Source organism: Callithrix jacchus, chromosome 8 (genome assembly GCF_049354715.1).
Source record: "Callithrix jacchus isolate 240 chromosome 8, calJac240_pri, whole genome shotgun sequence".
In the NCBI taxonomy this organism is placed as follows: domain Eukaryota; kingdom Metazoa; phylum Chordata; class Mammalia; order Primates; family Cebidae; genus Callithrix; species Callithrix jacchus.
Genome location: NC_133509.1, coordinates 109,329,701 through 109,355,686, shown reverse-complemented (window position 1 = coordinate 109,355,686; position 25,986 = coordinate 109,329,701). Strand labels below are relative to the sequence as shown.

General features: G+C 50.1%; 1 protein-coding gene across 1 annotated transcript; it reads left to right on the top strand.

The window, feature by feature from the left end:
- Positions 1–1,448: 1,448 nt before the first annotated feature.
- SYNDIG1L (synapse differentiation inducing 1 like) lies at positions 1,449–22,720 on the top strand. Its single transcript, XM_003734039.6, has 4 exons — positions 1,449–1,835; positions 18,691–19,167; positions 20,641–20,781; positions 20,937–22,720. Exons 2-4 carry the CDS (start codon positions 18,751–18,753, stop codon positions 21,093–21,095), a joined length of 717 nt encoding a protein of 238 aa, XP_003734087.1. The 5' UTR covers positions 1,449–1,835; positions 18,691–18,750; the 3' UTR covers positions 21,096–22,720.
- Positions 22,721–25,986: the final 3,266 nt, after the last annotated feature.

The window sequence follows — 25,986 nt, the reverse complement described above, 5'->3', positions numbered from 1 at the left end:
GGGGGGTGTCTGTGAAGATGCTGTGTGGGCCTCAGATGAGTGGTCCAAAAGCCTTCCTGGCCTCAGGGGGCTTATTAATGCATTATCCACTAATGAGGCAGGGGCAGGAAGAGCAATAATATATTTAGCACCCAACAAGTTAAACACCAATGCCAGCCCTGAGACAGACCACAGGATGAGGGAGTTCTCTGTCCTGCCTTGAAGGGAAGAAGACCCAAGCCCCATAATGTGGACTTCCTCCTGACCCCTACTGTGCACTGTAGGAGCTATGCCAAACTGTGCCTGTTGCCCACATCCTGTGGGAGTGGGGGGTCCTGGAGCCCACCATGCCTTATGCTGTAGCATCCTCAGCCAAATGCTAGGAGGCTAGTGGATGCTAATGGAATCCCACTGCCCGACCCTGGTTCTTCGTGCCTTCCAGCCCCAGCTGCAGCCTGCTCTAGGGTTTACTTTGCAGACCTACACTTACCTTCAGAAAATGAGAATACTTTCTCCTCCTGACCCCTTGGGACTTTGATGAGACTCAAGACCTCGTGAAGGCTCTTGAAGAATAGGCTCCTCTACTGGTAACACTCAAGATAGAGCATCCCCATGCTAAAATTAAAAAAAGGAAAAAAAAAAAGAAGAAAACTGAGGTGGAGGTAGACAAAGAGCCACACGGCACGGGGTGAAGACAAAGCAGCCAAAAGGCCTGTATTCAGATCTCAGGGCTCTTGCTGGGAAAACTCAGGGAAACACTCACTCACTGAGGGCCTATTGAGTGCCAGTGTGTCACATATGTCATTTCATTTTGTCCTCGTATGACTCCTCACTTTATCCATGAGAAACCTGAGACTTTAACAGGTTAAGTAACTTGCTCAAGATTATACAGCAAGTGTCACATTAGGACCAAAATTTAGGTCCATGGGCTTTAAAACCTGCGCACGTCCCAGCACAGCACTGTGTCTCTAAATCATAAGATTTCATACCCGTGAGCCCGGCGTCCTCGTCTGCAAAATTGGAGGGGGGGGCGGGGCAGGGAAGGGGAAAGTCGGGGAGGGGACTATATTGCCTAATAGAGTTGTTAAAAAAATTAAATGAGTTTATGTTGATGGAACACATTAGCCGGCGTGATGTCTGGGATATAGTAAGTGCTCAATAAATGCTGTTTGTTTTTCTTTTTAGGACAGATCAATGTTAAAAACTCAGGGCTGGATTGGGAGCCTAAGAGCTCCAAAATGCTTCAAGAAGCCCAAGGGCCTCCCATCGCTCTGGGGTGCGCGGGAGGAGGGGAGAGAGGGCTGGGAAAGAGGGCTTGGCTCCAGGAAGCGGGTATGCGGGTTTCAGCTGCGCGCCCCTCGCTTCGCCGCCTCCTCTGGGCTCCCCCGACTTCCCGCCCCGCCCCGCCCCGCAGCCGGGTCCGGAGTGCCTGGTGGGCTGATTCCGGAGCGTGGAAGGGAGCACGGAGCACAGAAGAGAGAGGGAGGCGGCGGCGGCGGGAAGCGGGGAGGAGGGGACCGTCCTCGCTGCTTTCCCAAGTCGGCTCAGAGCCGCCTCGGGCCGGGCCGAGGGCTGCGCGGCGGCAGCGGCGGCGGGGCCCGGCCAGGATGCGGGGCTCCCGGGACCGCGCGGGGCGGGGCGGGCGGCGGCGGCGGCGGGCGGTGGGGGGGAGCTGTCCGCGGTGCTGAAGCGGCGGCGGCTCTGGGACGCGAGGCCGGGAGCTGGGGAGCCCTCCCGGGAGTTCCACCGCGACCGCGACCGCGACCGCAACCGCGAGGCTGGGGCGCCGTCGCTCACCGGCCCATGCCGAGCCCCCGAGCCCCGCGGAGGAGGCGGGACCGTCCGCGGCGGGACAGGTAAGGGGCGGTCTGGGGGTGCAGTGGGAGCGCAGAGCTAGGCGCTGAGCCGGGAGTGAGCTGGGGAGGGCACGGGAGCCCTCTCAGGGCTGGGGGATCTGACTCTGCTGGCCGCACCTTGCGCTTCGCCAAGGCTCCCACCTCGTCCCTCCCTACCTCTCACCCCTCAGGCCAGGGGTGCTGGGAGGGCCCTGAGGAACTGGGGTCAAGACAGGTTCCTGGGCACCATGACCCCACACCAGGCCTTGACCCTGACCTCAGGCAGCTCCTAGACACCCTGCCTACTGGTGGCAAGAAATACTGATTAGAGCCTCAGATTCCCTGGTACCCCAATCCCCACCAAGGTTTTGCGACACCAAGAAAATCTGAGCAGGCTTCACTAAGCTGCCCTTTTCTCACACCCAAACCTGTTCACCAGGGTGACTGGGGTGGCTGTGGTACCCTCTGCTCTGAGATTTCTCTGCCCTGGAAATGGCTCTTGGGCCAAGGGAAGGGCTCTTGGGCCAAGGCCCCTTAGGATGGATTAACCCATTTCTTCAGGGAAGGAAAGAGGTCCTGGAAAATATCTCAATATTTTTTTCCCTATGACACTCTTGACTCTCACCGAAGCAGGCCAGATTTGCATCACATCTCTTGGCGCATGAGGGCAAAGAGTTGGGGAACCTGGGTCCTGTTTTATATTATGTGCTGGTGACCCTAGACAGAGCCTCCATTTGGAGTTCTCTCTCCTTCTGGCAAGCGTGTGCTGAATGAGCTCATTCAGGCCTGCAAAGTGCTTCTAGTTTTTCAGAGCAGAGTTCTCTATGACTAGCAGAATGTAGCGATCAAAATAAAACTGCATGGAGGAAGACTTGGCCTATCCTTGTGACTGACCACTGCTTTCTACTGTTTTACCCCCACCCTCTAACCCAGCACAACTTCCCCACCCTCAGGGATAGAAAGAGCACTAGAGTAGGAGTTCCTGGCTGGGTGCTGGCAGTTTACTGGCTTTGGCTAGTTCCTTAAGCTCTCTCAACCTCATTATCCTCACCCCTAGAGTGGGAATAAGGTCACCGCTCTGCCCAACTCAGGGAACTGTCCTGGAACCCATTGAAAAACAATGCACCTGATTAGAGGCTTGCCACCTGTACATCTCCATACCAGTGTGAACTGCTGTCACTGTTCCCAACCCCTAGCCAGGCCTGCTGGCAATGACCTGATTATTGTCACCTCTACCCCCTCTTCTCCCAACCTGGCCATTTCTCCCTTTGTCCTTGGCTGCTCTGGGGTCCCAGAATCAGTGAAACCTAACTTTAAAATCTTTAGGAGACAAAAGTGTGCCCTCCCTTCTTCTGCTCTTCCATCATCACCTATAGGAGATAATACAAGGTGAGAGTCTGACTCACAGGTTTTTATTTTTTCTCCCTAAGAACCACAGATCTAGGGAAACAGCTCCTTGAAGGCAGGAATTGTGTTGTTTTCATCTCTTTGCCTCCCTCCACAACCCCCTCCCCAACAGCACTAGGAAGATAGTAAGGACTCCTTAATTGGGTATAAAATGAGCGAATGAAATGTTAAAATGTATCAGAATAAAAGCACTTAACCAGAGGTCAGAAGCCCTGTGTTTTGGTCACAGATCTGCCTCTGTCTAAGGCAGGTCCATTCTCCTCTGGGGGTTCATTTTTCTCATCTGTAAAAGAAGAGAGTTGGGCTAGACGACTTAAGATTTCAAGACCTGATATTCTGTAGGGCTCTCTGAGGCTGTCCTAAGCCCATAAACCCCTCAGTTCTGCTTGAATACAGGATGCCAGCTTTATCAACATGGTTTGACAAGTTAATGACCTTTTATTAATGAACTGGATTTTATGAATGGAGTGAAAGGGAGCAATAGGAACCAGAAAAAGCCATTTATATTTCTGATGTTTCCTTAAGAACCCCCTCTCTTTTTGTTTCTCTGGGAAAGCCATGAGTGTGACTCAGGGTGACTGAGCTGAGAGGGGCTCCTGCCTCCAAACCAAGAGGCTGGGAACCACCACCCCATCATCCCTGCCACCACCACCAACACCGTCTCTTGTGAGTAAGGACCAGGAACCCACCCTTGGCCATCTCCTGCCATGGACCTGCCTGGCTGTGATCTCCCTCCTAGGAAGACCAGAGGAGGGGACAGGCAGGAAAGATCCATCCCTACAGAGAATTTATATGTGTGATACATATACATAACAAAATGAGTTTCTCTGATAATAATTTCTCTCAACTGTGGCAGGCCCAGCCAATGCTCAGAAAAACCTTAGCTAATTGGCATTTTGGTAGAGCTGAGTAAGCCATGCCAGTGACCTCCCCGAATTACTCTGTGAGTGTCTAGCCAGGGTGGGGGACAAGTCCCCCCTCCTCACGTCATCACTTTCTGGCTCCCAGCTGTTGGTGCAGCACTGGCAAGAATCAGCTCTCTGGAGTTAATGGACAGTCACTAACCCTCATAACAAAGTGGCAGAGGCGGCAGCAGCAACAGCAAGCTAGCGAGGTGCTTTCTTTTCTGCAAGGCTCGTCTGCGGGGGAGCTGGCCTGCTACTGGGGTGAGGACAATACACTGGCATTCATTCTGCAGCTGTTTGAGTGGACACCCCACTCCCAGAGCTGTCAGAGTATGGGCATTTCTGGTCACCCAGGCAGATGACATCTGGCTCCTCTCCTGAGCAGGGAAAACTACCCATTGGCTGCTTCTTGTGTTCCCCTCGTTCCCTCCTTGATGAGGCTTTTATTCCTGGTCCCTCTACAAGGCCTCAAAGGAAAGAAGGGATCAACCCCGGTACAGGGTACATGATTGGGTGATCTTGGGGGCAGGGGTTGGGAGAGCTGAGAAAGAGGGAGAATAAATGCAACATGGTCATTAAGAAATTGTGTGGCCAGGTGCAGTGGCTCACTCTGTAATTCCAGCACTCTGAGAGGCCAACGTGGCTGGATTACTTGAGGTCAGGAGTTCGAGACCAGCCTGACCAACACGGCGAAACCCCATCTCTACTAAAAATACAAAAAGTAGCCAGGCATGTAATCCCAGGTACTCAGGAGGCTGAGGTACGAATTGCTTCAGCCTGGGAGGCAGAGGCTGCAGTGAGCCGAGACCATGCCATTGCACTCCAGCCTGAGTGACAAAGGGAGAGTCTGTCTAAAAAAAAAAGGAAGAAAAAGGAAAAAAAAGAAATTGTGTGTGTGTGTGTGTGTGTGAAGAGAGAGAGTAAAACATTGAAATACACACATACAGGTCCCTTCCCCTGCATGATACACACAAAATGGCAAAAGCAGAGAATATCCAGAGATATTTCTAATCATCAATTACTTTCAAGTCCAAAAGCCAATTCATCTGTGCACCCTAGAGGGGCTTCCAGCTCCAAAGTACACCACTCCAGGAAGACAGAAGCAGGAGGAACAGCCTTCACTCCGGAAGAAGCAACATCCCAGTTCTCTAAATTTTCTGCATTTTCCAACTCCTTTCCCTTCTCAGGAACTCAGCTGGCATCCCGTATGGGTCAAGGTCCCCTCTGCTGCAAGCCAGGTGACACTAAAGACCGATCTTCCCCCTCATTTCTCTTACCTCCCCCCTTATTCTCTCTCCTCCTTCCTCCCTACAGCTGCCCCCCACCCCCATCACCTGGCAAGCAAACCAAGCAGGGAGTGGGTCCCGATGCTGAAACACTCCATTAGGTGTGTTATCTTCTGCCATTAGATGTACTGTTTGCTTCTAAGTGGTTGGGAATGAGCTGCTTCAGTGGAGAGACAGGTTGTTTCAGTGAGAAAAAAAATTTTGATTTCCACCTGAAAATGGACTAATTTGAGTAGCAGAGCCACCATCTTAATCCTGTTAGCAAATTTCACCCTTGTCAGCCACAAGCTCATCTCCCAGGCAGGTGGATTATGCTTTAAAGGAGAGGCCAGTCCAGCCCATGGGAGCCCAGGGTAGCAGGGGGTAGAAAGGGTGCAATTGATTCTCCCTGGAATACAGAGACGAAGAAACCTCCCATGGGAGCCAAGAAGTGTTCCAGCTGTGTTACCTGTCGTTCCTGGGTTCCCTCATCAGCTCTCTCCTCTCCTTTTCTGTTCTCTCTTTTGCCCTTCTCTTCTTTCTCTCCAAAGTTCCTTTGATGATTCTCAAGTCTCTTTCCAGACCTGAACACTATCTAGGGCTTCAACTCCATACATCCAGCTGCCAGGCAGAGTTTCTACTCTTCCACACACTTTAAAACACACTTGTCTACTTCTCCCCTTCCTGCTCTTCTCTCTCTCTCTCTCTCTCTCTCTCTCTGTGTGTGTGTGTGTGTGTGTGTGTGTGTGTGTGTGTGTGTGTGTCTCATTTCTCCAGCTTGGTACTTGGTGGGCCTTTTAATCTAAATATTCCTTTTTTTTTTTAGTTCATGAAACACTTTATGCTTCTGCTGCTTTTTTTTCTTTTTTTTTTTTTTTTTTGATATGTAGATGGAGTCTCCTTCTGTTGCCCAGTGAGCAATCTTGGCTCACTGCAACCTCTGCCTCCTGGGTTCAAGCAATTCTCCTGCCTCAGCCTCCCCACGTAGCTGGGACTACAGGTGTGTGCCACCATGCCCAGCTAATTTTTTTAATTTTATTTTTCGTAGAGATAAGGTTTCACCATGTTGGGTAGGCTGGTCTCGAATTCTTGACCTCAGATGATCCACCTGCCTCGGCCTCCCAAAGTGCTGGGACTACAGGCATGAGCCACTGCTCCTGGCCTCTGCTTCTTTAATTATTATTTTTCTCTTCCAGGCTTTCTGTTGTATCTTTCTGAAACTCCTATTAGATTGAAATTGGACCTCCTGGGGCTCTCCATGTCTCTTACCTGTCTTTTACATGTTTCATCATTCTGTCTTTTTGCTCTATGTCTTAGAGAATTTCACTAACTTTTTCCTTTACATTGAAAGGTCTTTTAACTTTATCTATGCCTATTCTATTATCCAGTCTTTTCATTGAATTTTTGAAAATTTTGGCGATTATTTTTAATTTCCAAAATGCTCACATTCTTGAATGGCTCCTTTTTCATAGCAGTGTGTTCTTGTTTTATAGATGTAGTGTTCTCTTATATCTGCCTGAGAGTATGAATTTAAACCGTTTTTTCAAAGTATTTTTCTGTAACTTGAATGATTTGGAATCTTATTGGGTCACTTGTTCTATTCAATTATTTCATCCTTCTCTTTTGTTTTCCTGTAGTTGTTTTTTCATTATCTTTTGTTGTCCATTTATACTTAGGAATGAAAGAAGGCATTGACTAGAACAGGCAGCTGGTAGGAATTTCCTCTGAACTTGGGTAAGTTTGTTTCCCCAATAGGCCTTTCTTCTGAATGGGAGTTGTTCTTACCGCCAGTGTTTGGGGCTACAGGTTTCTCTACACTGATTTCTTCACCAAGGAATCTCATCTGCCCTTTATCTCCAGGAATTCCTGGCCTACTGATGTAATCCTTGTTTTACACATTTATTATGATTTTATTCTTTTAAAATATATACATCCTGACATTTTAACAGAAACTTAAGAAGCAAAAGTGGTGGTCATTTGTGCTCAGGCTACCTACCAGCAGCAGCCCCTCTAGGTTTTCTGTCTCAAGTGGTTGCATGGCCTTCTATTTTGTTGACAAAGCCAGAAACCTGGGAGTCACTTTTATCATCTTCCTCTTCCTTACTTCTAGTGAACCACAGATTCCTGTTCATTAAGCCTCCTAGCTACTCTTTAGATCTGACTCTTCCTCTTATTCAATTCTGCCGCAGATCAGTTTCAGGTTCTCATCCTCATCTGCCTTCATTACTTTTTTTGCTTGTTTGTTTGTTTGTGAACTTCAGCCTATGTTTCAGAGGATTTTTTTTTTTTTTTATACAGAGTCTTGCTCTGTCACACAGGCTGGAGTGGGGTGGCATGATCTCAGCTCACTGTAACCTCTGCCTCCTCGGTTCAAGTGATTCTCCTTTCTCAGCCTCCGAGTAGCTTGGATTACAGGCGCGTGCCACCGTGCCTGGTTAATTTTGTACTTTTTTATTTATTATTTTTTATTTTTTGAGACGAAGTTTCGCTCTTGTTACCCAGGCTGGAGTGCAATGGCGCGATCTCGGCTCAAGGCAACCTCCGCCTCCTGGATTCAGGCAATTCTCCTGCCTCAGCCTCCCGAGTAGCTGGGATTACAGGCATGTGCCACCATGCCCAGCTAATTTTTTGTATTTTTAGTAGAGACGGGGTTTCACCATGTTGACCAGGATGGTCTTGATCTCTTGACCTCGTGATCCACCCGCCTCGGCCTCCCAAAGTGCTGGGATTACAGGCTTGAGCCACCGCGCCCGGCCCCAATTTTGTATTTCTAATAGAGATGGGATTTCACTATGTTGGCCAGGCTGGTCTCAAACTCCTGACCTCAAGTGATCCACGGGCCTCGACCTCCCAAAGTGTTGGGATTACAGGCATGAGCCACTGTGCCTGGCCTTCTGCCTGCATTTCTACAATAGTTTCTTAACAGGACTCCTACCCTCCATTCTCACCCACCTTAAATCCTTTCTAACCCCTGCTGCCCATCAGACTCCTCTCTCTAAAACATAGGCATGACCATGTAACTTCCCTACTACACCCATCACTGGCTCCCCAAAGCTTCTCTGCATGGCATGCGAGGCCTTCCCACCTCTTCTGCCTCGTTCCATCACTACCAAACACCCTGGCTTCCCCTCTATACTACTACCCCATGACTTTGTGCTATCACCTCTACTGGAAATGCCCCTCTCTCATTCGCTCATCTAGATGATTCCTATTACTCTTTCCTTCAAAACTGTGTTCAGAAGTCACCCGCTCTGAGAAGCCTCTTCCTAGTTCTCACCATCACCTTCACTGCCATCCCAAGATAGAGGTCCCTTATCAATGCACCCATAGCATTCTGTGAGCTGCTAACACAACTTACTCCATCTATTGAAACTTTTTATTTACTAGTCCATGTTTCCCACCCTTCCTTACAGCAGGCGCCACTCCTGGTTTATTTTTGCAACGCAATAACTGGCCTGAAGTAATTGTTCAAGAAATGGTTATTGTGCAGAACCAAATGTGCCTCAGTCAGATGTGTTTCATCAACCCAAATCCTGGAAAGTGTTTATTCCCAGAGAGTCTCAGTACACCTAGCTCACCCATTCACTAATTCACTCATTCATTCATGAGATCCACTGTCTATTAAGTGCCTAGTATATGCCACGCAAGGGGATGCAGGAATGAGCAAGACAGACCGTTACCACCTCCATGGAGCTCACAGTCTGGTGAAGGAGAAAGACCCTAATGAATGAATCACACATATATAAATAGAGACTGTGATAAGCACTTTGAGGCAAGGAGCATGGAGCCATGAAGAGCAGATAACCAGGGAGGCAAAATCTAGACTGAGGATATAGGGATGCCTCTCTAAGGAAGTGACCTTTGAGCTGAGAGCTAGAGCATCCTGATGTGAGTAGAGCTTCTGAGAAACGGAGATGGGAAGCGAAGGAGAGACGGGGGCAGGAGCTGAAAGGGGGAATGGCACTGGGGAAGGATGTGCCAGTGATCTGTTGCTGCCTAACTACCCCAAAACCTAGTGGCTTAAAACAACGGACATTTTATTATACTTCACGTCTTCAGGGGGTCAGAAATGCCAGCAGGGTTTAGCTGTGTGATCATTCCACTCTGTATGGCATTAACAGAGGTCACCCGATGACAGATGTGCTGGTTTAAAGAACCCAAAGTGGCCTCACTCACAATGTCTGGCATCTTGGGGATGACAAGGAGGCTGGGCTCAGCAGGTTCCATGGACGGAAGCATCTATACACATGTCGCCTTTCCAGCATGGCGGCCTCAGAGTCATCCAACTACTTACAGAATGACTGAAGATTCCAGGAACGAGTATTCCAGTGAGTAAGGTGAAAGATGGTCTTTTATGGCTTGGCCTCAGAAGTCATAGCATCACTTTTGCTGTGCTCTGTGGTTGAAGCAGTTGCAAGCCCACTCAGATTAGGGAGGAAGGGCATAGGTCCCTAACTCTTCCTAGGAAGAGTGTCAAATTTTGCAGCCAGGTTTTACAATCATCGCAATGATTGTATGTATGTGTGCGTGTGTGTGTGTGTGTGTGTGTGTGTGTGTGTGTGTGTGTGTGTATTTTGAGGCAGAGTCCCACTCTATCGCCAGGCTGGAGTGCAGGCTTGGCTCACTGCAACCTCCGACTCCCTGGTTCAAGTGATTCTCCTGCCTCAGCCTCCTGAGTAGCTGGGATTATAGGCACGTGCCACCACACTCAGATAATTTTTGTATTTTTAGTAGAGGCAAGGTTTTACCATGTTGGCCAGGATGATCTCTATCTCCTGACCTCATGATCCACCCATCTCAGCCTCCCACAGTGCTGGGATTACAGGCATGAGCTACCGCGCCTGGCAATGATTTTATTTTTTAAGTGAGGGAGACTACAATACATTTAAGCAATGTTAGGAAGGATCAGGAATTAGGAGCAGTTGGAGACAGAGGCGAGAGAAAGGATAATCAATTGTGTTAGGCTTGCTGAGGAGGCAAACTGAAACAAAGAAAGCTAAGTTCCCCATTTTCTTTGACTCTGCCAGCCTTGCCCCCCTCCCCACCCCTGGCTCTTTCTCCCTTTATTCTCAAATGCAGCAGGCTGCAGCTAATGACTCCAAGCTGGCTTAGTGGCTCTCTCGCTTATCACCAGCCAGAAATCTTCAAATCCAGCGCCAAACCATCAACAAACAGCCACCAGAGTCACAACACTTCACAGTTTACAGAACAGTTTATATATGATCTGATTAGAGGATGGTCTAGCGCCTGTTTTTAAAGATTTCACCTTTTCCCTGGATTTTAATCATTTACATTTAATCTTCTGCTTGCTTAGGAAGTTCTGGCTTTTATCTCTCAGTTTAAAAGCAATCTCTCTCGTTGCATGGAGAGATTGTGGTCAGTATCTCAACTTCTTCACAAAGTCTCGGTATTTATTTGAATCCAGACCTTGGGGTTATCTGGGTAGCCACCCCTGGGCTGCCAAATCACCCTAAATCTCTTAATCTTTTTTTTTAAGACTTTTAATGCAGCTCTAGGGGCCACATACCCCCAGGTACCCCACTGACTGCCTGCATGGCAGCAACAATAGCTTAATCTTAATCTTATTTTAATGCTCCCACTTCTCATTCCTGTCACTGAGGACTCTGGTTTTAACCCATTCAAGACCAATTCCTCACCACTGTCACCCCTACCACTTATCACAACCCTCCATATACAGATATGCCTGAAAGGAATGGGAAGTCAGAGCCCAGGCTTTGGACTAAATCAAACCTGGGTCAAATCCAGTCTCTGTCACTGTTTAATCTTCAGCAAGTTCTGAGCCTCGGTTTCCTCATCTAAACAATGGGGAATAATAATAACTGGCTTCATTCGTTGTTGTAAAGTTTTGAGATAAAGTACCTGGAACACCTCATGGGAGGATGCAATAAATAGCAGCTGTTACCATTTTACAGGGTTCTGATAAAAGCTGACCCTATCCTAGGGTGTAAGTTAACTCCTGGTCACATGCATCACCCTGTCCTTTTGGCCTCTCTTAACAGTGTCCACGATGCCTCCCTCCAATCAGGTCAGAGCCCACCAGGCAGTGTACACAGCAAACCCCCTCAAGGTCTCAGCCCTACAGCAAATCCTGGAGAACATGGCCCTATTCAGGCCAGCCCTTTTATCTCATTTGCCAGGACCTCTGTTCTCCCATCCCTGCATCTGTTTAGTGGCTAAAAGCACACACTCTGGTCAGACAGACTTGGGTCAAATGGAGCTCTGTCACTCTCTAGCTGTGTGATCTCAGAAAATTGACTGAACTTCTCTAAGTCCCAGTTTCCCCACACGTTAAAGAGGATGGATTAAATGAGATAACCCATTTGAAGCATTTAGTATGGTGTTCAAAACAAAACGAGCACCCAATAATGGTAGCCGATACATAGTGGCATTAGGGTACCATGACTCTGATGTCAGACTTCCAAGTTCATGTCCGGCTCCCCACTCACCAGTTGTGTGCTGTGGTGCCTGGAACACAATAAGAACTTAGCAAGCATGGGGTGTTATTATTATTCCATTCTTTTACTCTCAATCTTTTTGGATTTTCACATTTAAGTTTCATTAGTGCTTATTTGCAGCATATTTTTGCCTTTTTTTTTTTTTGAGACGGAGTTTCGCTCCTGTTACCCAGGCTGGAGTGCAATGGCGCGATCTCGGCTCACCGCAACCTCCACCTCCTGGGTTCAGGCAGTTCTTCTGCCTCAGCCTCCTGAGTAGCTGGGATTACAGGCACGCGCCACCATGCCCAGCTAATTTTTTATATTTTTAGTAGAGATGGGGTTTCACCTTGTTGACCAGGATGGTCTCAATCTCTTGACCTCGTGATCCACCTGCCTCAGCCTCCCAAAGTGCTGGGATTACAGGCTTGAGCCACCGCGCCCTGCAGCAGCAAATTTTTTTAAGTCCAGTCTATCTTTTTTGTTTGTTCTGTTTTGTTAGGAGACAAAGTTTTGCTCTGTTGCCCAGGCTGGAGTACAGTGGTGCAATCATGGCTCACTGCAGCCTTGAACCTCCTGGCCTCCAGCGATCCTCCCACCTTAGCTTCCCAAATAACTGGGACTACAGGTGTGCACCACCATGCCTGATTGGTTTTTCAATTTTTTGTAGATATATAGGATTTCATTGTGTTGCATTGGCTTGTCTTGAACTCCTAGGCTCGAGTGATCCACCCACCTCAGCCTCCCAAAATGCTAAGATTACAGGTGTAAGCTACCACGCCTAGACTCTTTGTTTTTTTAAATTCACCTTTGAGATGTAATACACATGACAGAATTCACTAATTTTAAGTGTACAATTCAATTCAATTAATTCTGTGAAATATATGCAGTCTTATAATCACTACCACAACCAAGAGATAGAACATTAGAACATGTGGAAAAAATATATAAAGGAAACAATAAATTAAAAATTATAAATAAAATAGATACATTGAAAAAGAGAACAGTTCTGACATTCCTTTTTTTTTTTTTTTTTGAGATAGAGTCTCAGTAGCCCAGGCTGCAATGCCGCAATCTTGGCTCACTGCAATCTCCACCTTTTGGGTTCAAGCAATTCCCCTGCCTCAGCCTCCCAAGTAGCTGGGACTACAGGCTTGCACCACCACACCTGGCTAATTCTTTTTTTGTATTTTAGTAGAGATGTGGTTTTACCATGTTGGCCAAGATGGTCTTAATCTCCTGACCTCATGATCCACCTGCCTCAGCCTCCCAAAGTGCTGGGATTACAGGTGTGAGCCATCATACTCAGCAAATCTGACATTCCTTGAAGTCCTCAGGCCTCTTTCCAATCAATGCCCTTCTCTTCTCCAAGCCCTGAGCAACTACCCATCTGCTTTCTGTCACTATAGTTTTGCCTTTCCTAGTATTTCATATAAGTAGAATAAAACACTATCTGACTGTCTTTGTCTTTTTATGGACAATTTTATTCCATTTACATTCATTGTAATTACTGATATAGTTGGTTATAAGCCTAACATCTTAACTATTTACTTCCTATTTGTCTCACCTGTTCCTTTTTCTATTTTTTTCTTTCTTTTTTTTTTTTTAGAGATGGGGTTTCACCATGATGGCCAGGCTGGTCTTGAACTCCTGACCTCAGGTGATCCACCCACCTCAGCCTCCCAAAGTGCTGGGATTACAGGCGTGAGCCACCACACCTGGCTACTTTTTCTTTTTCTTGCCTCCTTTTGGATAAATCAACTGTTTTTATTATTTTAGCCAGGTGCAGTGAATCACGTCTGTAATTCTACTTTGGGAGGCCAAGGTGGCAGGGCTGCTTGAGCACAGGAATTCAAGAACAGCCTGGGAAACATGGCAAAACCCTGTCTCTATAAAGAATACAAAAAATTAGCTGGGCGTGGTAGTACATGCCTGTAGTCCCAGCTACCTGGGAGGTTGAGATAGGAGAATCACTTGAGCTCGAAGTCGAGGCTGCAGTGAGCCGGGATCATGCCACTGCACTCCAGTCTGGGAAACAGAGCAAGATCCTGTCTCAAATAAAAAAGTATTTTTATTCTTTTTTTTTTTTTTTAAAGACGGGGTTTCACCATGTTGGTTAGGCTGGTCCTGAACTCCCGACCTCAGGTGATCTGCCCGCCTTGGCCTCCAAAGTGCTTAGATTACAGACGTGAGCCACCACGCCCGGCCATATTTTTATTCTTTAATATTTCCCATAGCGGTTATACATTTTTTTACTCGTTTTTCAATGACTATCAGAGCAGTGGTTCTTCAAATGTGGTCCCTCAACCAGCAGCATCGACATTACCTGGGAACTTGTTAGAAATGCAAATTCCCAGGCCCCACCCCAGAATCATAAACCATGAAGGTAAAATCTAGCAGTCCAGGTTTAACAAATCCTCCCTGTGATGCTGAGACATGCTGAAGTTTTAGAACCACAGCCCTGAGACAACTTTCACTTCTGGCAGGCAGCTGAGCTGTGTGCAGACAGCCTTCATCCAAAGAGGGGTGGAGCTCATTCAAAGCCTGGTTTCAGTGCTGCGAGGGCTGGTTTGTTTCTGGTTTTCTCCAACTTCCAGCTTGTAGCCTTAACGAGGTCCAACTTGAAAACCAGGGTGTATACTGGGGGCTCTCTTCCTTAACAGGCCCTGACCTCCCATTTTTCTCCCCCAGCCCTGAGGCTTCCGGAAGGGCAGCCTCTAAGCTGCTCCTTAGGAACCAGGAAAGGCCTCAAAGGGAATGCGGTGCCAGCTGCCAGGCTGGTCTCCCTGTGTTTCTCTGTCCTCTGGGATCTTGGCATTCTGACCCTACAGTTCTTACTTCCTTGGTGATTCCCTGAAGCCTTCATATTCCCCACCCCACACACATTGCTTTTCTAGCTATTATTGGTAGTTAGGCATGACACGACTTAGTCTGCCCCAGCTGAAAAAGGAAGCCCTCTCTCGTTGTTATTCTCCCACTAGGAATATCAATTCAACATGAGCATTTAGAACAGTTCCCGGCACATGGTAAAAGGCTCAATAAGCGTAGTTATTCTTCTTCTCCCAATAAAATCCAGGGTCATATTGAGCTGAGTTGTTAAAAATCAACTCCTCCTAAATCTCTCATACATTTGACAGATAAGTGAACAAATGTCACACTGTATGATCGGACTCTAGTGAACTGGACTCAGCAGGAGGCTGTAATTGGACTCCAGTGGATTCCTGGATGGTTTCCTGCCCCTGACCTAGAAGGTGGCAGTGTGCTCTCCATCCCCAAATCAGGGACTGGGAAACTTTCCAGCCCAGCTAAGTTCTCAGCTCAGAAAAAGACAATCTGGGTGCTGTGGCATCAGAGCCACCTTCTCTCCCCCTCATCTTGTGGGGCCCATACCCACAGCCCCAGTTGCACAATTCAAAGCAATCTTAGCTTCAGAATTCCAGACCGTCTCATATCTTTTCTCTGGAACAGAGCACACACATGCATGCATACACACACACACAGGCACACTCGCCCACAGGTACTCCAGTAACCACAGGGTCTGGAAGGCACACACCATCCAGGAAGACCAAGCCACAACAGTGGTGATGATAATTGCTCTGCTCTGAGCGCTGGTCCCTTACTCCAGTGAACAGGGAGAGTCAGAACCAAGGAACAAACAGGCTGAAAGGCCAGGCCAAGCCAAGGGCAGGAAGGCTGTGTCTGGGGACCTGCCACTCCTTCCTTCTGGTCAGGACTCTGTGCTGGGCCTCCAGGATCAGGTCTTCGAACTCCCCATGTGGGCCTAGTAGATATGGGGTGAGCATGAGCTGTATGGAGAACGGTGACCCTTGGCTGGACTGTGAGCAGGTGCAGCTGCTGCTAACTCAGCTTGCTTTACGGAAGCAGAGGTGTGTGTGTGTGTGTGTGTGTGTGTGTGTGTGTGTGTGAGCAGGCTTTAATGCTGTGCTCAGCCACCAAACCTAGAAAGAACCCCTCAGCCTAAGGAGGTTTGAAACTGATTTTAGATAATTTGGCTCAGAAGAAATCTATGCACTTAATTTTTTTCTGGTTTAAAAGAAGTACATGCTCATTGTAAAAAAAAAAAAAAAATGTGGAAAACAGAAAAAAAACAGAGTTTAAGAAAGAAAATGAAAAGCACCTGTGCTCCCACCCCTGGAGATAATCACTCTTGACATTTTGGCGGAGTTGAGATTACATGCACTTACCATTTTCCTTTCTTCTCTCTCACGGAATCTGCAATGAGCATTTTCTCACGTCATTGCTCTTTGTAAATCTGTTCGAAGGCCTCATACCACCATATCGTGCACCATAATTTATTTAACTTGTCTCCAATTGCTGGACCTTTAGGTGGCTTCCAGTTTTTCATACTGTGTAAAGCCAGGACCATATATCTTTGTGCAGGAAGTGCTGAGAAGCCCTGCTCAAAGGCACCATCCGCGTGCAAGGGAGAAGGAAAGCTCAGAAAGGCTGAGTGTGGCTGGGGTTGCGGAGACTCAGCTGGGTGTACTTTGACCACGAGAGTCTGACAGGAGCAGTGATGGGGGAAGAGGGAGATGAACTGGGATTCAGCTGCTCCTGCCAGCTTTGAATAAGTGCCCTTCAAATGCCCCTATGGTCTTCAGGTATCTTCCCATCCCTCCTGGAGAGATCAGACATGAGGGCAGTCCTGGTGAGGCAAAGTGAAGGGCAGGGGCGACTCAAATGCAGTCATCTGCTCTGTGGACCCCAAGGCCCCTGCATATCTCAGCCCACATGGGTGGTGACAGCACAGTACAGTGTGCCTGACTCGAGGCTGCAGGTGGAAGGGACATACATTACAGTCAGCTGGGAAAGAGGCTGGAGGCTTTGGGGCTCATGTCTTCCACTCCCAGAGGGTGGGCAAGATGGGCAGGGGTGGAGGGGCAGGGCCAAGACTGGGGCAGTACCGGGGCAGTCAGAAATCCGGAGGTGAATCCATGGCTCTGCTGCCCATCTGGAAAACTGATGTCTTGCTTTCCTTTGCCTTCCTCAACCTGCTCAGGGGGCTATGGTAGGGAAGGGGATGACTGTGCCTCTCACTAGGCTCTGCACGTGTTCACCTACCCCCAACCCTCAAAAGGGGGAAGAGGGTGAGATTTCACTTCTGTGGAGCTCCTTAGGGGCATAGGATCATGGAATGTTGGTGCTATAATTGATTGACATCAGTGGCCATTGCATGCAATCACTCATTGGGGAAACTGAGGGGCCACATCAGAAAGCTAATAGAGAGTGGACCCGGCATGGAATCCCAGGGTACCCGACTCCCAAACCCATGCAGCTTACAGTGGTCACATGCCCTCAAAATCTACAACACATTCTCATCCCAGCCATCTCTTTGGCTCCACAAGACAACTTTGTGGGGATGTGTGGATGGGAATCCCTGTTACCATCCAGGCTTTACAGATAAGGAAACTCAGAAGGCACCAACGTCTGCCCAAGGCATCAAGGCCAGGACTGAATCTGCAATCCTCAGATTAGAAATCTGGGGCAAGACACAGCTCCATCACCCTCCAGCTTCATGACAGGCCAAGGAGGGGACAGCAGGAGGTCCCAGAGCCCCTAGCCTGCCCCTCCCTGCTCTCCATACTGCACTTGCACCTGCCACACCCCAGCGTGTGTGGAGGTCTGTGACTTCCCAGGTGCTCAGTAAGTGCTCGGGGCAGCTAAGGAGGATCGGGAAGTCCTGGGTGTTTCCATACTCCCAGCTGGGATGGGCAGGTCCAGACCTCAGCACCCAGCAGGCCCCACCTTAGATCCTGTGGGAACTTCTCAAAGTCCCAGGTCACCTTAGGGGGAAGTTACCAAGGTGCATTCCTCTAAGACTGTTGATGGGGCAGGAATCCTCCATCAGTAAGAGCTAACAGCTGTGAGCACACACCGTGTGCCGAGCTCTGGGCTCAGCATACTCCCATTTGACCCTGGAATGAATCCTCTCTCAACCCCAAATCCCACCTGCCACTGAGTCCTGTCAATATTTCCCAGGATCAGTTCCCTTTCCTCCATCTGCACCACCACAAAGCCCCAGTTATCTTTACATGCCTACAGCCATAACAAAGGCCCCCTAATGGGATCAGTCGGTCCAGCCCTCTCCACTCCAATCCCCACACACAGCCATGGGGAAGGCTTCAGGACCCAGATCCCACCCTATCACCTCCTCTTAGACTCCAGTAGGGCTACACGGTCTGGCCCCCACACCCCATCTCATACCTCTCTGTGCCCTGCACCACACCTGCCTTCTCCTAGGCTCTCATGCCTACCACCCTGTATCCAGCCAAGGGCTCTTTGCACACGTTCTTCCCTCTGCATGAAACGTGTCCCATCCCCTTTGCCTCGTTGACCTGCACTCTTCTTCCGATCTCAGCTCCGAGGCCTTCCCTGGGTCTCTGTGTCAGCTCCGTCCATGCTTACATGGACCTGCTGTACTTCTTCAGGACAGAGATGTGATTTTACACTTGTCTTCTCCACCACACTGGAAGCTTTGTGAAGACAAAGCGTGCATCTGCTCCCTTTTCTGCTTCTCATCTTTCTCACCATGGTATCCCAAACATCCAGAACAGTGCCTGCCATGTAGCTTATGCTCAATAAATATGTGTTGAACAGACAAATGACTAAGCCAACTATGTGGGGTAAGCACCACTGCCAGCCCCAATCCACAAAGAAGCAGAGGCTGTGAGAAGTGAAGTAGCCAGTTCCAGGTCCCACATCTTGCAAAAGACAAAGGCAGGGTTCTAGCCAAGTCAGACAGCAGGGCCCATGCTCTTCACCACTTCGGGTCCTGCCTCCAGTGCCCTGGCCTCAGTGCTTATCTGTCTTGCCCTTCCAACAGGCTCTCTGAGGACTGCTCAGCTGGCCCAGGCTCCCGTCCACAGCAGCTGCCCCCACAACCATGGAGAGTCTGAGTGAACTACAGAACCCGCTGCTGCCCAGGAACCCTGCCCACCTCCATGGCCCCTATCCCTACCGGGAGGCCCCACCCAGCTGGTCCTGCCAGGAAAAGCTCTACTCCTACCTCCTAGGCAGCACTGGCCCTGCCAGAGCCCACCAGCTCCTGGACCCAGGGTCCTTGCAGCTGGCTGTGGAGGCCTGGTACCGGCCCAGCTGCCTCCTGGGGAGGGACAAGGTCAAGGAGCCCAGGCCAGGCAGCTGTGAGACCAGCTTCACAGAGGACAGGGAACCCCAGGAGGGGCCCACAGAGCAGCCCACTGGACCTGGTCAAGCTGCAGAGAATGTCACCATCCAGACTGTGTCCTACGGGGTACAAGAGGAGCTGCGGGGCCAGGAGGACGACCAGGACGAAGAGGAGGTGAGTGCATGAGGTTAAAATGCAGATTCCATTCTGAGTCACTTAAGGAGACCCCAACTCTATAAAAAAATTTTTTTAATTAGCCAGGCATGGTGGCATGTGCCTGTGGTCCCAGCTACTTGGGAGGCTGAAGTGGGAGGATAGCTTGAGCCCAGGACATTGAGGCTGCAGTGAACCATGATTGCACCACTGCATTTTAGCCTGGGTGATAGAGCAAGACCCTGACTCAAAAAAATACAAATACAAATAAATAAATACAATGCAATTTCCCAGAGCCCCATCGCCAGATATTGAGATTTAATAGCCCTGGGCTGGGGCCCAGGAGTCTGTATGCTACCAAAGAAAAGGACTTGGGACACAGGTGCAGCCCATGCTTTGAGGAAACAGCTTGAGTTGACTATTTCATTGTTCAATAGCACTTGTTGTTCTTGTTTTCTTAATTATATAAATAATTCAAACTCACTGCACTCAAAGATAACATTTTGGTGGATGATTGTGTCTCTTATTCATATTTTTCCGCAGCCCACTCCCCAGAAGAAATCTTGCCATACAGTTTTATAATGTGATTGTGTTTCTCTTTCTTTCTTTCTTTCTTTTTTTTTTAAGACGGGGTTTCACCATGTTGATCAGGCTGGTCTTGAACTCCCTACCTCAGGTGATCTGCCCACCTTGGCCTCCAAAGTGCTTGAATTACAGGCATGATCCACCACGCCCGGCCGTGATTGTGTTTCTCTGAGCAACATATTTTGTGTATTGCTCCACGTAATTTAATGTTTTCCTGTGAGGTGATTTTTAATGTTTACATGGTCTTCCATTGTGAGTTCTTCCATCATTTATTAACACAGTCTCTTGGTCATTGGTCATTGAGAGTGTTTCTTTTCTTTTTCTTTTTTTCTTTTGAGACAGGGTCTCTCTCTATTGCCTAAGCTGTAGTGCAGTGGCACAATCTCGGCTCACTGCACCCTCCGCCTCCCAGGTTCATTTGATTTCTCCTGCCTCAGCCTCCCAAGTAGCTGGGATTATAGGCACCCGCCACCATACCCCGATAATTTTTGTATTTTTAGTAGAGAGGGGGTTTCATCATGTTGGCCAGGCTGATCTCGAACTCCTGACCTCAGGTGATCCACTCACCTCAGCCTCCCAACGTGCTGTGATTACAGGCATGAGCCACTGCCCCTGGCTGAGGAGAGTGTTTCTAATCTTTCACAATTGCTGTCCTATGATGAACAACCCTGGATGTAGATACTTGCCTTCTTTCCTTGTGATAAATTCCTAAAAGTGGAATCGCTGTGCCGTTGTCAAGGCTTTTGACAGAGAGTGCCAAGGCCAGCCTACACCCCCACCTGCGGCAGAAGAGACTGCCTGTTGCTCCATGTCACTGCCCACTGGGCATTGCCTTTGTAAAAACGTCTTGTCAGCCTGATGGGGCTGGGCTGATCCTGGGCCTGGTCACCAAACCCCACTGTTTTGCAGAGCGATGCCACTTCAACAGAGAGTGAAAGTGAAGACAACTTCCTCACGCTGCCTCCCAGGGACCACCTGGGCCTTACTCTCTTCTCCATGCTCTGCTGCTTCTGGCCACTGGGCATTGCTGCCTTCTACTTCTCCCAGGGGGTAAGAGCACCTGGGACCCAGGGTCCCTTCTCTAACACATCCCTCTACTGGAGGGCTTGGCATCCTGTCTGCGGGATGGGGTCAGGGGCCTGGCAGGCTGGGCTGTTTTGCTGGATGTGGGAACACTCTGTTCATCAGCATCTCTCTTCCTCTAGACCAGCAAGGCCATCTCCAAAGGGGACTTCCGCCTGGCCAGCACCACCTCCCGCCGGGCCCTCTTCCTAGCCACACTCGCCATCGCCGTGGGGGCTGGTCTCTACGTGGCCGTGGTGGTGGCTCTGGCAGCTTACATGTCCCAGAATGGCCATGGCTAGTAGCCAGTAGGGCCTGCATCCTGACTCCCCTGCCCACCTGAGGAAGCAGTGGGGCTTGGGGCTGCAGACCCTATGGAAAGGCCCAGCCCCCAAAGATGATCCTGTGAGAGTGGCTTGCTGAGGGGGCGACCCCCATTCTGTAGCCTGCAGAACTCAGTCTTCACTTCTGCTTGCCCAGTGCTCCCAGCCCCAGAGCAGGGCCCGGGGCACCACTCTCTAACCCAGGCTGCAGATGGGAAGCAGAAGGCAGGACTGCCCACCAGGCCATCCCAGCAAGGCCTCACTCAGTCCATTCTGCCCATTCCCTGGAGGATCTCCTGCCATGCAGCCAGACCACCACCCACCCTGCCAACCACTCCACAGAGCAAGAGCAGGAGGTTACAGGGAGAAAAAGGGGTGCCCAGGGGACAAAGGGACTTGTCACAATCCTTTCAGCCCAAAGGGATCTTCACCTGGGGACAGCCTGAGCTTCCCCCGATTCCACTCTGGCCCTGTCATGCCCAGACCTCAGCAGTCCAGGAAGGAAATAGATGGAGGCAAGGGGACCTCTTGCTGTTTCTGATTCTAGAGGGTGCTGATCTCCCCTGTGGGCTTGTAAGGCACTGCAGACTAGATGGGGAAGAGGAGCCTTGGTACGTAAACTCTGAACCAAGGCCAGGTTCTTGGAGCTTCTTCATGCGGGTGCAAAAGGCAGTTGCAATGACGGAGACTAGAGGGTCCTGCAATATTGCTGGACTACATGAGTCTTCCTACTCTATGCCCACTCCCCGCCCCCATCATTCTTTTCTGGGCTTGCCTGGGGGCCATGAGCTGGTGCCATCACAAGTAGACTAGACCCAGAGAGTGCCATCAGCTCACCAGAGGGCAGGGCCCTAGGTCCAGCCCTGCAGAAAATGCAGCAAGGAGAGACCCTAGGGAGTAGTGAATATAGATGAGGGAAGGGACTCAGGGAAGGAATGGCCTGCTGAGTAGTCAGCAGTGCTTAGGAATACTTCCTGGAGGAGGTGTTCCTTGAACAAAGCCTAGGATGAATAGAATTCATCTAAGGGATTTGTTCATATAACTCCTTGTATCTGTGGGCAGGAATGTGGCAGGAGCCTTCCATGGGGAGCTTCCAGGCTGTTTGGATTCTGCCTGGAACATCCAGGCTGGAGCCAAACTACAGCCATTCTAAGGGTTCTGCCAATTCAAGGAGGAACATCAGGCCTGCTTCTCAAAGACTGATGATGTTTTCCCATCTCTGAATGCTAGGGGGTCAGTGGTGGGTACCTGATTACCCCGGGGCATCTTCACTGATAACCCTGCTCAGGGCCACTGTCAACACCCTCAGGCACTAGGGCACACCCAGAATTTTAGAGATATCCAGGCAGGCTTGGGGCAGCACACTGGGAGGGCAGGCCGGTCTGGGCTCACTACAGGCCCCTGCTGTGCATGATGTGAGAACCTGGTCATTCCCGTGCCCCATCCAGATCCCAGGGCTGTGGCTCCACCACTGACCATCCCTTGTCCCGCTGTCTTCCCCTACCTTGGGCACTGCCCAGCCCTCCACTCTTGCATCACAGCAGTTTTAAGATCCCATTATTGTACTGATTTATCCTTGTAATAAACATTTCTGTAACACCTGGCGACCTCGAGGTCTGTTGCTGTGCTACCTGCCCCACCTTTGCCTGAATCCCATTCTTCTCCAAGACTGACCTCATTACTGTCTGCTGCTCTGACCCCTGGAAGCCTCCAGAGAGGACAAGCCCACATATGGGCCTTAGGAGGAGTGGTGGCCAGAGTGCACCAGCCCAGGACTTCTTTGCTTGGAGTATCCTGGCTGCAGGGTGATGGCCTGCATTTGTCTTGCTCTCAGCAAGCCAAAGCAAGATCTATGCTGGGAAAAAAAAAAAAGCCCTTCTAGGCTCAAGAGCCTTGGAGGTCAGGGAGGAAGAGATGTGGGCCACAGTGACTGAGGCTTCATGGAGCTGCCTGGAGCTACCAAGGGTGGATCCAGGGTGTGAGGGGCCAAGGAGTCCACACCCCTGCCGCCTGCTCTTGGGTTTACCATATCTTCCATCCCAGGAGCTGCTCCTGGACAATGTGGAGAAGAAGCCATCTCTGCTTGCCTCATGCCCCAGCTCAGCCCAAATCTCCAATATCCTCTTGGGCCTGAGCCCCCCAGGAGCCTGCCTGGGCCAGCACAGGGACTGGCCTGGCCTCTAGGTCACTTGCATGGAGGGCCCTGGGGAGGCGGGTTATGCACATCCCATATCCATGTGTGCACTTACTTCTAAGACACAGCTGTGCACATATGCACACACACAGGCTGCATGGGCTGCGTACCCAAGGAGATTAACTTGCGGGATGGCTATGAGGGGCTGCTGTTGGAGGAAGGGTGGAAAGGGGGGCAGATCTGGGCAGAGGGAGTGGTCAGGCTGCGATGCAGTCCTGAATGATAGGCTGGGCCAACCCACGGGGGAGCCAGAGTTGATCCAAATTGGGGTGAAGGGCCAGGCCTTTCTACTCCCTCATTGACCAGTCATTAGATGTGGGCCACCCAGAAAGAGGGTGTGACCTCAGGCAAGGCACCGTTCTTCAGCTGAGACAACCTGAAAAGAAGATTTGCCCCAAAGACTGTTTGCTGCCAGGACCTGCAGCAGCTGGAAAGCTGTCCATCCTTCCTGAAGGGGCCCTGGGCGGCATATCACCATGTCCACCACACCCACCTACCCAGCAGCAGACACACTGGTGCCACCTAGATCCCCTCTGCATTCACCTCTTCACACTGAAGGCTGCTTCGGTCATGTTCTACGTGGCTTCCCTGGACTCTCCAGTGGGACTGAGCTCAGTTGCCCACAGCAGCACTCTGCTTGATACATGCCCTTCATTGGCTGACTCCCTCACCCTGCCTCCTTCTCTCCCCAACCATGCTTCCTGGGACCATCTCCCAGTAAACTGCTTACAGTCGAACCCTTGTTTCAGGCACACAACATGCACATTCATAGGCACATGTACATGTCCCATATATGTGCACATACTTGCATATGCATGTCCCCACACACATGCATACACATAGGCACAGCCGTGCAAACATGCAAACCTTTGTGCACACACGGGCATATACACAGGCACAACCCACACATGCACGAAAACTGTATGCACACACATGCACCCACACATGTACCATGTGCACCTACAAGAGGTGAAGAAGAAAGCTCACACCTGTAATCTCTGGACTTTGGGAGGCTGAGACAGGAGGGTCACTTGAGCCCAGTTCAACACCAGCCTGGGCAACATAGTGAGACCCTCATCTCCACAAAAAAATTTAAAAACCAGCTAGGCGTGATGGGAATGATGGTGCCTGCCAGTGGTCCCACTACTACAGGGGAGGCTGAGGCAGGAGGATTGTTTGATCCTGGGAGGTTGAGGCTGCAGTGAGCCGTGACCACACCACTACACTCCTGCCTAGGCAACAGAGTGAGAGCCTGTCTTTTTTATTTTTAATTTTTTTTAAGAGATGGGTTTTTACTGTGTTTCCCAGGCTGGTCACAAACTTCTGAGCTCAGGTGATCCACCCGCCTTGACCTCCCAAAGTGCTGCGATTACAGGTGTGAGCCACTGCTCCTGGCCGAGATCCTGTCTTAAAAATATATATATATTATTTTTTAGAAAGAAGGAGGAGGAAGAGGCATGGTGGCTGAGGAGTGTCCCTGGCCCTGCCTGTGCTGTGGTCCCACCCATCACCCACCTGGCTGGGGCCACGGAAAGGGCACTAGGCAGATGCACCCTGGTCCAGGCCCTTGGGCCAAGCAGCCAGCCTCATGGCCTATACAATTCCCACCTCCTTCCCAGCCCTCTGAAATCCTGTTCCAGGACTTTAGAAGGGGAAAGAGAAGTCAAACAATTTTCTACTTTTTTTTTTTGAGATGGAGTTTTGCTCTTGTCACCCAGGCTGGAGTGCAATAGTGTGATCTCCGACTCCCAGGTTTATGTGATTCTCCTTCCTCAGCCTCCCGAGTAGCTGAGATTATAGGTGTGTGCCACCATACCCAGATAATTTTGCATTTTGAGTAGAGATGGGGTTTCACCATGTTGGTCAGGCTGGTCTCGAACTCCTGACCTCAGTTGATCCACCTGCCTTGGCCTTCCAAAGCGCTGGGATTACAGGCATGAGCCACTGCACCTGGCCACAATTTTCTATTTTCAACTCTAGAGTTGCCTCTCTCCTTTTCACCCCACCCCTACCCTCACCTGCAAATTCAGGCTCTTCAGGAGAAAATGGAATCAGAAATGAAGCCCTGGGGCTTCCCTCATGTGGCCCCTAGAAAGGACCCATCCTGTGGAGCCCCGGCTTGCCCTGATCAGTCCCTGGAGCACAGACACCCACCCACCCGCTTCTGGCTGAAGGCCACCTCTGGCATGCCTGGGGCACTTGAGGCCTCCTGCTTCCCAGCTCTGCCTTCATCTGGCTGCCTGAGACCCCTGGGAGGCATAGGGGCTTCAGCTACTCCCCTTCAGGCTGGCTCCTCAGGCTGGCAGAGACAGGCTGGGGGCAGGGAGGGTCCCCTGGGTAAAGGTGCCTGTGACAAGCTGCAGTGCCAGCACATCTGTGCAAATATTACCAATTATTTTCCTCACTATAAACAGCCAGCAGGAAGGCAGAGAAGCAACCAACCCAAACTGTTCAAAATAGAAACTGGAATTGCTGCACAGGGATGTCGGGGCAGCGGGCCGAGTGGGGGGCCTGCACCAAGAACCCAGCCCCACGCCCCACAGCAGCCCTGATATTAGACTTGCTCCGGCTACCCCTACCCTCCAACCCTATCTCAACTTTCTCCCCTACAGGCCAAGTAGGAATGGATGGAAAAGGGCCTCACCCAGGGGACCTGGAATATAAGGGAGGGTGGCC